Raw genomic sequence first — 13,273 nt, forward strand, 5'->3', positions numbered from 1 at the left:
AGGCATTGGCTAACTAAACACTCCAGGAGAGTGCATATAACATGTACCTCTCTTGCAGGGAACCAGGGAAGGAAAGAACTGAGGCTTACTTAATAACATGGTGGAAATAAGCAAGTATGTGTCCTAATATAGCAATCAATCAGCGTGGAAATTGCGTAGTCAGGCTAATGAACGCTAAAATCACTTTGGATGCTATAGGTAACAAGATATGCAGTCTAGTTGCACTAGGATACCAAACCAGTTCTACTTAGGCAGCACAGATGGTGTAATGGTTAGCATTGCTGCCTCACAGCACTGAGGGTGTGGGTTCTATTCCCACAATGGCCCTAACTGTGTGGAGTTTGTATATTCTTCCTGTGCTTGCGTGGGTTTCCTCCGGGTACTCCGGTTTCCTCCCACACTCCAAAAATATACTGGTGGGTTAATTGGCTCCAAACAAACAAATTTTTTTTTAACCCTAGTGTATGTGTGTGTGCATGTGATAGGGAATATAGGCCCTCATTCAGAGCCGTACGCTCTGAGCAGAGCGCACGCTCTGAATGAGGGCCGGGCTCCATTTTCATGGAGCGTCCTCCTGGACGCTCGTATAGCTGTGGGTCACCACCCACAGGCTATACGAGCGTGCTTTGTGATGGCCGCGATGGTCGAGACCATCGCGACCATCGAAATTGCGAGCCGGAGCCTGCGGTTGAGGTTTTCAACCGCAAGCTCCGGAGTGATTTTGGCTCTATCAGAGCCAAAATCACTCCCACTGACATCACTAGTGATGTCAGTGGGCCGGCTTCTGACGGGAGGCGTTCCCGTGGGAACGCCCCCCGTCAGGGAGGCACGCCCCCGGCACGCCCACCAAAGGGGGCGTGCTGTCAATCAACATTGACAACACGCCCCCTTTGATCGGACACAACGAGTGAAGGACTTTCCTTCGCTCGTCGCGTCTGGCGCATGCGCACGACGGAGCTCCCTCCGTCGTGCGCATGCTCAGTGCATAACATCGACCCACTTGCAGTGGGTCTGAATCAGGCCCATAGACAGTAAGCTCCACTGGGGCAGGGACTGATGTGAATGGTCAAATATTCTCTGTAAAGCGCTGCGGAAAATGTGTGCACTATATAAATGACTGGAAATAAATAAATAGAACACGCTTCCCAAAAATGTCACCGTTTGGCTTATAATGTTTAGCTGCCATGTCAGCCTGGCACCAATGCTTTAACAATGTTGCCTTATAAAGGACGAATGATTATACAGCTAGGGGTGTAGGACAGGCAGCATAAGTGGGAAACGCAAAGAGAGATTTAGGTCATTTAGGTTATAAAATTAGGTGCATTTTAGAAAAAATCATAAACATATACTTAACATATTTTCAGCTTTTGAGGAAACAGCGTAGAGGCTGAGAAATGAGTCAAGCAAACACCTTCATGACGTCAACAAGACTCCGCTCCTCAACTCACAGGTCTATTCCCAACCACCCATTACCGCTGCACCGGCCTGGAAGATCATGCCTCACCACAAGGCTATTAGTGGGAACCCCCAGCGCGAAGACAGCGGCACGTACAATTCTGCCGGCGCCTACAGCCTGAACAGCTCCGTTATACAAGAAAACCGGGAGCCGTTGCAGGATCGTATTCAAGACCACATCTTCACAGTAAGTGGCTGGTTTTCTTTACGGAGGCTACAACTGTAGTTATTAGTTATTAATTGATTGACATTCTTCCTTACTCAGTTTCTATAGAAGTTTAACCCACCACCATCAGATTGGTCATTTCAGCTGTGTACGGCTTCTCAATTTGCATATGACTGAAAACATCTATCTTGGGAAATTTTGTACAATTTGTAACACAGTTTGTTATATCCGATTTCTAGCACCCAGTTGTGTGTTATTTACAGGATTACCGTGTGGATTTATCACATAAAACAACTTCAAGATAAAGGACTCTGGTTATTAATGGATTAATTATATATCTTAATAACTAAGCTGTGTTGCTATTGAATATAAAGTTGCTATACTTATTTGACTGTGAAAGGAGTTCCGGATTTATGCACTTTTCAATTTGCTCTTATTTATTTTTATTTAAATTATGTTTGTATGTACACATTTATTCAATATTTGTAACTTTTTTTTTTAATGGTTGTAATTATCCCCGTCTTGTGACAGCGGTTCACCTGACTGCGATTTCCTCTTAATATATTTCCAGTGTGTGGTCATCCAATTACCAAACTTTCAGGTCCCTGTGTGATCTGGTCACCCACGTGTGTTGTCGGAGTACCAAATGTCTGTGTGAGGCAGCACTCTGCCAACTAGCCAAATCTTTATTTCAGGTTTTGTAGACCTCTCAGACAAGTACACAGTAAAGTAGACAGGCACATTCATGATATTTAATATACCTCTGAACCACTTTGGTGATGAAATCGTCCGTACAGATAAGAGCGTCAGAGAGACCCTTGTACAGTTTACAAGACACATGGGTGGAGTCCTGAATGTCCATCACAACTGTATGGAAGACAAGGGGAGTCAGACTGGGTATGGGAACACAGAGGACTAAATACAAAACGTGTGTGACAGTGACTCTGAAATGGACAATTTATTGTACTCTCTCATATCCATTTGGTTACCATATAATTTTTAACTATATCTCTCAGTCAGTCAAACCCTACTACAGACCACAGCTGTTTAGTGTTAGTTTGTTAAAGGATTTAAAATAACTGCGGATAATTACGTATTCTTTTATTAATAATAATAATAATAAAAAACCTTTATCACAAATATAAAAATTAAGCCAATCCCCAAAATTAGCACTCCATTACATGAAGCTTTGCAGGATTTCATCATAGCCGTCCTTCACTGGAGCTTGAAATTCTTGTACAAATGAGTGAGCAACTTTCATACATTTCAGCCTTATTATATTACAGTTTGAAAAAACTGCATATTAACAAAGTGAGAGTCCAATAATAAAAACATTTGTGTGTGTCTGTGTCTGTAGAACAATGCATGGAAAAACAGTGATATGTATAGGAAATAAGCCAGAAGAGTTAGATGCCAGTATAAATAAACTCTTTATCCGATTTGTCTCACCCTCATTTTACTTTTTCTTCCCAGTTCAATCATATGTTGTACAGATTTGCATGTATAGTGCACCAAATTTCAAGATTAAAGGAGACTATTTATGAATGTTTCCAAAGTCAACACAGCATTGTGTTCCATTAACTAAGGCGCCCTGCTACCACTAATGAGAGCTGTTGTAGGAAGGCTATAGTTGCATAGGGTTGTTTACTAAATGTAAAAACGAATGTTTTGTATCCATGAGATGGAGATGTGAATATTTAGTAACTCCAGCTCATCTCACGCCCCAATCACTTACCACACACCAAAGAATCATTGACCGGATGCTGGAAGGATATGCTGATGCAGGAGTCAGAGAGAGGAGAAACCTCAAATTGCAAGAGGTTAGGGCAGTCTGAGGAGAAGAAAAGGAGTAAATCAGAGTGCATAAAACAGGGCCTAACTAACAGAATTAACCCCCATTAGTTCCAACTACATTGCCCAGATCAAGAAGTTAAACCTCTCCGGGTTACTTAGCACTTTCCTACCTGGATCCTTTCCCTACAGGTAAAGCACAGCAGTGTACTGTAGCTATAAAGAGTCCACACACCCTTATTGAAATTGAATGTTATTGTGATGAAAAGCCCGACATCAATAAATAGACATTTTTCCACTATTAATGTTACTTTGCAACCAACAAAATGCAACGGAAAAACATTTTTTAGAAAAAAAAAGTGAACATTGTAAAGACAAGTGTAGAAAATAGTTTAGTGCCAAGAACAGGATGTTCCACCAAAGATGACAGGACAAGGAGGAGGCTACTAAGAGGCCTACGGCAACAATGAATGAGCTGCAGACACGAGATAGTCACTACCAGCATGTGTCTGGGCTGTGGGGCAGGGCGGCGACACAGAAGCCATTTCCTACAAAAAAACAAAAAACACATCCAACCCTGTCCAAATTTTGCAAAGAGATACATTCAATCGACCCCAATCATGTGAGTATATGTTTTATGGCCTGATAACAGCAAAGTTGAACTTTTTGGCCTTAATTTCAAAAGATATGTTTGGAACAAAGACAACACAGCTCATCACCCAAAGAATAATCATACCTACTGTAAAGCCTGGTGGTGGCAGCATCAGGCTCTGAGACTGCTTCTCTTCAGCTGGGTCAAGGGCACTAGTCAGGATAAATGGCATAATGGATAGCGAGTGTTCCCGCTAGGCTGTTTTAGCAGGGTGCCCTGCCCAATTTTACAGGGGTGCGCCCTGCCCTTTTCGCAGCGCTTGCTAAAACAGCCTGCCCTGTGCCTTTCCCACCCACGGACCGCAGTATCCCACAGGTGGGAATAGCTGCAGTGAGCTATCTCCTCCGGGTGAATAGATAGTCTGGCATCTTTTCACTGTGAGGGTACAGTTTGGAGGAAGCCCAGTAACTGCGTAAGTGCTGGGCACACCCAAAAGTATGACAAATTGGGGGTATGTCACAAGAACACGCCACCTCCCATGCTTGGCCACGTCCCCTTCCCGGCTCGGCCTTGCCTTTAGCGCACACTAATACTCCATGCCCTACCCTTCCCGCAGTCCAGCGGGAACACTAGATAGCTCTAAATACCAAGACTGGGCCTCTGTCACCAAGCTGAAAATGAATTCCACCTTTCAAAATGATAACCATCCATAACATGCATCCAAGTCAACAAAGCATTGGCTTCAAAAAGGATTAAAGTCTTCAAATGGCCCAGTCAGAACCCAGACCCCAACCCCATTGAAAACCTCTAGAGTGACAAAGAGGAATGTGCACAGTAGATCGACTTGCAGTTAATAGGGCTTGAACATATTTGCAGGAATAGTGGGATATAATTGCAAGGTATATTTACTACAGTGCAGGTTTTTAGAAGTGGAGATGTTGCCAGATTCTACTTAACATTTATCTAGCAACTTCTAAAAGATAATAGCTAGAATCTGATTGGTTGCTATGGGGAACAACTCCACTTCTAAAAACCCACACTTTAGTCAATATACCCATTAGGTGTGCAAAGTTGATAAGACTTATTCAAGACACACTGCTATTAGGACAGCAAAAAGTAGCTTCCAAAAAAACCAGCAATTTCAATAAGGGTGTGTAGACTTTATATCCATTGTATATTGCATAGTGAACACAACATGCCACACATAAGAAGTGTACTTGTGGACTACACAAAGTGGAGATAGCCTATGGATTCACTAAGAAATGAGTTAGATCACTGAGGCATGATGCATAGAGTGGCTCATTCCTTGCCAATGCCATTAGCTGTGTTTATAGGCTGCCTTCTCATAAAAGGGGATTTTTGTCTTACCTGTAAAATAATTTTTTCCTGAATCCATGGGGAACACTGGGACTGTGGGTATAGGTGGAGCTGCAGGAGTCACGGTCAACAAGGAGTTAACTTCTTGGGAGCAGCACAGGCTCACCCGCCCCCTCTATACCCTGCTTGAAGCCAGTTATTTTTAATAAGCCCAAAGACCAGGAATGGAGGAGACGAGCAGACCGTCACGCACGCACATACCCAGTGTCCCCCATGGATTCAGAAATAAAGAATTTTACAGGTAAGACAAAAATCCCCTTTTTTGATCAATGTAAGTGTGAAGAGCCTGGACCACATCCAAGGTGAGTAGAAAATAACCAGAATCCGTAGTATCCGAAGCTGAAAGGAAAGGAACCACAATCTCCTGGATAATATGGAAAAATTATACCGCTTTCTGGAGATACCCTTCTGGACTAAGGAGTACAGCACGGTCAGGGTGGAAAATTAAGGAAAGGCGTGTGGTGGGACAATGCACCCAAGTCTGAGGTCCTACAGGCTGAAGCAATAGCCAGTAAGAATACAGTTTTCCATGTTAGTCAACTCAGATCAATAGAATGCAACGGTTCGAAGAGGAATTTTTGTAGCGCCCTCAACACTGAGGTCAGGTCCCATGGTGTCACTGGGGGAACAAATGGTGGTTGATCGTGGAGGACCCCTTGCAAGGAAATGTTAAATAGCTGGAAGACTAGCTATCTTGTGCTGAAATAACCCCAGGAGGGCTGACATATGTACCTTCAGGGAACAAGGCAAAGGCCCAGATCCGAGCCAGTCTGTAAGAAAGACAAAATTTTAGAAAGGTGAAAAACCAAAAGAATCCCGACCGTGGGCACCACTCAAAATACGTCCACCATACACGATGCTGAGGAAGGTTTCTGGGCGCAGATCATGGTCCAGATCACCTAATCAGAGAAATCCTTAGACTTTAGGATCGAGGTTTCAATAGCGGCGACTACTTGTTTTAACTTGTGAAAGACCGCAGAAGGAGAGCAAGCAGAGGAAATAGGTAGACAAGTGGAAAGTTCCACAGTACCACAAGTGAGTCCACTAAGAAGGCTCCCGTGTGCCTGGTGCGGGAGCCATAGCGAGGAAGCTTGCGATTGTGCCAGGAGGCCATCAAGTCGATGTTCGGACAACCCCAGCAATGGATCAGCATTTGGAAAACCTCAGGATGCAGAGACCCACTCGCCTGAGTGAACGTCCAGCCTCTTCAGGAAGTCCGCCTCCCAGCTGGCACGTAGACCGACAATAGAGTTGGGGAAAAACGTTCCACCCGCAACTCTTGGTACTGCTTTAATGATTTATGCAAGAGACCATCTTAGCGTTGTCTGATTGTACCATCACCGCCTTTTGTACTGAAGGAAAGGCCTTGCTTGACAAAGTGTGCGGTGGACCACTCGAAGTTCCAAAACACTGATCGGAAGGATTGCCGCCCAAAACCATCCACCTGCCCTGAAAGGTATGATTGCCTGTGATGGTACCCCAGCCGCAAAGGATAGAGTCTGTGGTTAGAAGAACTCAATCCTGGATCAGGAATCTGTAACCCTTGTAGAGGTGAGAGGACTGGAGCCACCACAGGAGAGTGTGTCAGACTTCTGTGGACAGAATGAGTGCCTGTGATTTGAGATGTAGCGGAGAGCGGGTCCACTGCGGCAGAAGTTCCAGTTGCAACGGACGGGAATAGAATTGTGCGTATTTTACCATGTTGAAGGTGGAGACCAGTTTTCCCAGATATCACATACAGCAATGTACACTCTGCACTGGTGGAGAAAAAGAGTGACGAGGGACTGAAGGGATGTCAACTTGTCCCTGGGAAGGAGAACCCTATGAACACTGGAATCCAGGAGAACTCCCAGATGGAGTATTTCCTGAGACGAAGCGAGGCTGGACTTGCGCCAATTGATCAGCCAGCCATGTGACTGCAACAAGTCCAGGGTGAGACGCAGGTGCTCATGAAGAAGGTCTAGAGACTGGGCTAACAAAAGAAGGTAATCTAGGTACGGCAGAATTTGATTTCCTCAGCGACGAATGTCGGCCGCCATCACAGCCATGACTTTTGTGAACACCTAGTGTACCATAAAAAGTCCAAAAGGCAAGGCCCGAAATTGGAAGTGGTCCTGCAGGATAGCAAAATGGAGGAACCGCTGATGATCCTCTGGGATAGGCACATGTAAGTAGGGATCCTGGATATCCAAGGAGGCCATGTAATTGCCCGGCTTCATGGCCTGCATGATGGAGCGAAGCGACTCCATTCTAAACCTGGCAACCCTGAGAAACAGTTTGAGTGTCTTCAGGTTGAGGATCGGCCGGAAGGTACAGTCCGGTTTTAGAATGAGGAACAGATTTGAATAAAAGCCTGGCCCCCTCTGGGGAAGGTTAACTGAGTCAAAAACATTGGAGGCCAAGAGAGAGTCCTGATTGAAAAATGGAGGGTGGCCACCTTGCCGACATTGACTAATAACCAGGTGGAAAATAACTGAACTGGAGGGCAACCCCGAAAGGTCAAGGAGTATCCTCAGCCAACCCTTACCCAGACGTCCGAATGTGTTGTTTGCAGCCATATGACGGTGAAGCGCAAGAGACGGCTGCCCACTCTGGATTTGGTACTTTTGGAGGAATAGCCCCGAACTCTGAAAGAGGGATGACCTCTCACCTTACTCTGAGGGAGAAAGGAAAATACTTTGGACCTCGGAGCCGCAGAGGGTAGGAATGCTGTTTTGGATGCTGCTACTGTGGCGATAATCTTATCCAGCTCAGGGCCAAAGAAAACATTACCAAAGAAGGGGGAAGCCTCCAGAGCCGTCCGCTCTCCAGGAGCGAAGCCAAAGTGCCAGTCTACTTGCCATAGAGGAAACCAAACACCTTTGAGGATAGGATTCTCAAATTAATAGCGGCCTCTTCCAAGTAAGAACCTCGCTGCAAGTTCAATCCTAGTACTTGAGGCATTCATCATACTTCTCACTTTCGAAAAGCTGCTTCTTTTTCGGAGACCGCTTTTCGGAATAAGTGGCTATTTCTCCTGCTTAACTGTCTTTTCGCAGCTTGTCTTGAAGCTGTCCAGCCCATCCCCCTTTCCCCAATGCACTCGCCTGCACGCTCCCCGCCTTCTCGTCCACGGCCAACCCCGTCGCTTGTCCCTTGACCCCCGCCTTCACAGAGATGCAGCCGCCACGGGAGTCAGTCCCCAGCTGCTGTACCCTCACTCTTGCTCCCGGCTCACTGGAGCTGGGAGGTAGCTTCAGTAAGGTAAGCTGACACAGCAGGGAGGAATCTTTTCAGGTCACTCTGAGATGTCGTACAGCATCCGATACAGCAGAGTTGTGTACAGTATCACTATCAAGTTCTGAAAAAAAATATGGGATATGGTAAGATCTTACCTTTGTTATCTCTATTTCTACGAAGTCCATAGGGTTCCACAGGATACCTTGGGGTATAGGCGATGGCGGCAGACATCCAAGCACCACAGAGTTAAAAACTTATCCATCCTCCCAGGATGCACTGGGGTCCCTCTCCTATACCCCGCCCCCGAGCCTCAGGCACTCAGTTTCGTCACAAGCCATAGGCCGGAGGAGGAAAAAGAGAGAGAGAAGAAAGTCTGGAACACACAAGAATCACATTCTCACCAGAGGGAGATGGAAAAACCGGTGACCAGAACCGCAGCCCATCTGCAGTACAGGTGCGACAGGGCGGGAGTCCTGTGGAACCCTATGGACTTCGTAGAAATAGAGATAACAAAGGTAAGTTCTTACCATATCTCATATTTTCTACATCAGGGTCCATAGGGTATCCACAGGATACCTTGGGGATGTCCCAAAGCAGTATCCTTCAAGGTTGGGGACGCTCCTGTGCTGAGAGGAGAATCCGTCGCCCGAAGGAAGCATCCTGAGAGGCGTAGGTATCAAAAGCATAATACCGTACAAAAGTATGGACAGATGACCACGTGGCCGCCTTGCAAAGCTGAACAGCTGAGGCACCACATCGAGCTGCCCACGAAGAACCCACAGACCTAGTGGAATGAGCCTTAACAGAAGATGGAACAGGAAGGCCCTCGTGAGCAAAAGCTTCAGAGATAGCCAGTCGAATCCATCCTGCCAATGTTTGTTTAGTGGAAGGCCAACCTTTTATGGAAGCCATAAAGGACAAACAAAGAGTCTGACTTCCTATAGACAGAAGTGCGGTCCACATAGATTTTCAAAGCCCGCACCACAACCAAGGTGGCCTCACCAACCGAAAGGTCCAGTGAAGTAAACTATGGTACAATAATTTCCTCGTTGACATGGAAACTAGATACCACCTTTGGAAGAAACCCAGGACGAGTGCGCAGCACAGCCCTGTGTCTATGAAAAATTAGAAATGGGGGTCTACATGAGAGAGCTCCCAATTCCGAAACCCTTCTGGCCGAAGCAATAGGCAGAAGGAATACAGTCTGAATGGTTAGCCATTTCAAATCCACTGAGCCCAGTGGTTCAAATGGCGGTCCTTGAAGAGTCTTCAAGACCACAGCCAGATCCCATGGTGCCACAGGTGGAACAAAGGGAGGCTGAATAAGAAGCACCCCTTGAATAAAGGTGAGTACATCAGGAAGCATAACAATCCTACGATGAAACCACACTAAAAGTGCAGACACCTGTACCTTCAGGGAAGCTAGGCGAAGACCCTGGTCTAAACCCGCCTGTAGGAAGGCCAGAACCCTGGACAATCTGAACACCTGAGGAGCATAACCTCTAGTGCGACACCATTGGAAGAAAGCCCGCCACACTCTATGGTAAATGTTGGCAAATGAAGGCTTCCAAGTTCTCAGCATTGTGTTGACCACAGAGCTGGAGAAACTTCTGGACCTCAAGAGGGCAGTCTCAATAGCCCCGCCGTCAAAGACAGCCGACTCAGGTCCGGATGAAGGCAAGGACCCTGAGACAGCAGGTCCTGACGTTGAGGCAACAACAGCGGAGTGTCCACTGAGAGACCCTGAAGATCCGTGTACCAGTGCTGCCTGGGCCACGCTGGATCAATCAGCAGTAGCATGCCGCCTTCTTGCATGAATTTGCGTATCACTCGAGGAAAAAGGGAGAATGGAGGGAAGAGGTATGCATACTGGAAGGTCCACTTGACCGCCAGAGCAGCCACTAGACAAGCCTTTGCGTCTCTTGTTCTTGTTGTCGTGTCGTGAGGCCATGGAGATCTATCTCTGGAAGGCCTCACTTGTTCACCAGTAGCTGACACACTTCCTGGTGAGGAGACCAATCTCCTGGATGCACGTCTTGACTGCTGAGAAAGTCTGCTTCCCAGTGGAAAACTCCTGGTATGAACACTGCTGATATTGCGGTGAGATGCTTTTCCGCCCATACTAGAATGTGGGACACCTCTGTCAGAGCCGCCTGACTGCGAGTTCCTCCTTGGCGGTTTATGTATGCCACCGTGGTGGCGTTGTCCGACTGTACCTGCAAAAGTTTTCCCTGCAAGGCCTGTCTTGCTTGCTGGAGAGCCTTGAATACTGCCCGCAGTTCCAATATGTTTATTGGAAGAGCAGCTTCTACCGATGTCCACCTTCCCTGAAAGAAGTGTGGACCCATCACCGCTCCCCAGCCCCGGAGACTGGCATTCGTCGTCAGAAGGGCCCAGTCTGCAATCCAAAAGGGGCGCCCCTTGTTCAGGTGAACCGTCTGTAGACACCAGGCCAGAGATAATCGCACCTCCGGGGAAAGCACCATAGTCTGTGTCTTTATCCTTTGGGGTGACCCATTCCATCTGGAGAGGATCAGCTTCTGCAAAGGTCTCGAGTAAAACTGGGCAACCTCCACCATGTCGAACATGGATACCATGGGTCCCAGTAACCTCATTGCCGAGTGAATAGACACCCAACGGACTCTGCAGGCAAAGACAGACCTTTGCCTGTAACGCAGAGATCTTTTCTCCCGTCACCAAGATCCTCTGATGTTGGGAATCCAACAGAGCTCCTAGATGGGGCATCCTCTGAGATGGTACCAGGGAGGACTTCTTCCAATTTATCAGCCAGCCGTGAGACTGCAATACAGAGACTGTTAGTTGCAGATGGCGCTGAAGTTTCTCTGAGGACTCCGCCAGTAACAGGAGATCGTCCAGATAAGGTAACAGGCGGACTCCCTGCAACCGCAGGTGAGCTGCCATAACGGCCATAACTTTGGTGAACACCCGAAGTGCTGTAGCCAAACCGAAGGGCAGAGCGTGAAACTGGAAGTGGTCCTCGACCACTGCAAATCTGAGGAAGCACTGGTGTGCTGGGACAATATGGATATGCAGGTAAGCATCCTGAATATCCAGCGACACCATGAAATCCCCAGGTTCCACTGCTAAAATAATGGAACGCAGGGTCTCAATCCTGAACCGAGGAACCCTCAGAAATTTGTTGAGGGATTTGAGGTTGAGTATTGGCCGGTAGGACCCATTGGGTTTCTGCACCAGAAAAAGATTGGAGTAATACCCCAATCCCTTCTGAGACAAAGGAACTGGCACTATAACTCCATTCTGGAGCATCGAGTGCATTACCTTCTTGAGTTCCTGGGCCTTGTCCTGATTGGACGGAAGGCCCGTGGTGAAAAACCGGCAGGGAGGCCTCATGCGGAAGGAGAGGGCGTACCCCTGAGAGACCACTTCTCCGAAGTGGTCAGACACCAGCTTTTTGGGCGAATTTCAGAAGTCTGCCTCCCACTTTGAGGTCCCCCAAAGAGAGGCCCGTCCCGTCAGGCCGAAGGTTTGTCATCGGACTTGGGAGTGGGACGTCTGGTACTCCAGGCCTGCGTCCTGGGCTTGCAGGTTTCTTGGCAGCAGTCCTCCTAGGAAAGGACTGTACCCTGGGTCTGTTCTGCGTTCTATAGGCCCTTTTTGGAATCAGCATCCGCCTTCCAAGAACGCAGCCACAGGATACGAAGAGCCGCCACTGCTGCCGAGGAGATCTTGGACGCCACGAGGCCCATATCTAAAGCTGCCTCATTAATGTAGGTAGCGGAGTCCCTTAAATTACCCACCAACTCCACCTGTTCAGGTGACGAGTCTGGGTCCAGGGATGCCTCCAAGGTATCAGCCCAGAGGTCCATAGCTCTTGCCACCCAGCACACGGCCAAAGCCGGCCTGGACACGCCTCCTGCAAGGGAATATTTCTACCCTGCGATCTGTTGGATCCTATAAGGAGGACATAGAGGGCATAGGCAACGTAGCACTCTTTACTAGACGTGTAAATCCACTTGTGGCGGGTTATTACATTTTGCAAAATAATTATCTGCAAAAGGGTATGCCACCGCAAACCGTCTAGGGGGCTGGTAATGCTTACCCGGCGTTTTCCACGCCTCCTCTAAATGATCCACTAGCTGATCAGATAGGGGAAACACTGTAGTATCACTTTTAATATTCTTGAAAAAGGCATATTTTGATTTAGCTACAGGAGGAGCGCCATGCTCAATAACCAAGGTCGTGCGCACCGCACGTATGAGCCATCATCTGTCGTCACAGCATCCTGATCTTGATGAGGTTGCAGCAGACGCTTCTGCGCCCGCACAGACTACTCGCCCTGTAACACCTCTGACATCTGTTGTACTGAGGTAGACAGTGAATTAGCCCACGCAGGTTCATGGATAACCTGAGGGGGCTACAACAGGAAACTCTGAGGTACGATTAACTGTTTAGGAAACCCCTGCATAGGGGACGACACCATAGACTGCTGTGAGACCCCCATCTGGGGACACGCAGGGGTTGTCGTTAACTGGCCCACCAGGATAGTAAGTGCAGCAGCAAAACAAGCCCATGGTAGCTCCTGCACAGGTGTAGTGACAGAAATCGGCCGTGCCACCGCAGGCACGCCTTACATAATCCATCAGAGTTACCATCACCCTCTGCCAATGGTAACTTGCATACAGTATACTTAG

The 13,273-nt window shown here is 47.5% G+C and overlaps 1 protein-coding gene across 1 annotated transcript in view; it reads right to left on the reverse strand.

Annotated features, from left to right (window-relative positions):
- Positions 1–13,273, reverse strand: part of MED1 (mediator complex subunit 1) — a 77,052-nt gene that overhangs the window by 4,895 nt on the left and 58,884 nt on the right. The window contains exons 15-16 of the mRNA XM_088474617.1: positions 3,357–3,452; positions 2,383–2,488 (exon numbers count right to left, since the gene is read on the reverse strand). Coding sequence (XP_088330743.1) covers positions 2,383–2,488; positions 3,357–3,452 — 202 coding nt within the window. The remainder of the gene's footprint in view (positions 1–2,382; positions 2,489–3,356; positions 3,453–13,273) is intronic.

The sequence above is a fragment of the Taudactylus pleione genome, unplaced genomic scaffold (assembly GCF_031769625.1).
Source record: "Taudactylus pleione unplaced genomic scaffold, aTauple2 ptg000155l, whole genome shotgun sequence".
Taxonomy (NCBI): Eukaryota; Metazoa; Chordata; class Amphibia; order Anura; family Myobatrachidae; genus Taudactylus; species Taudactylus pleione.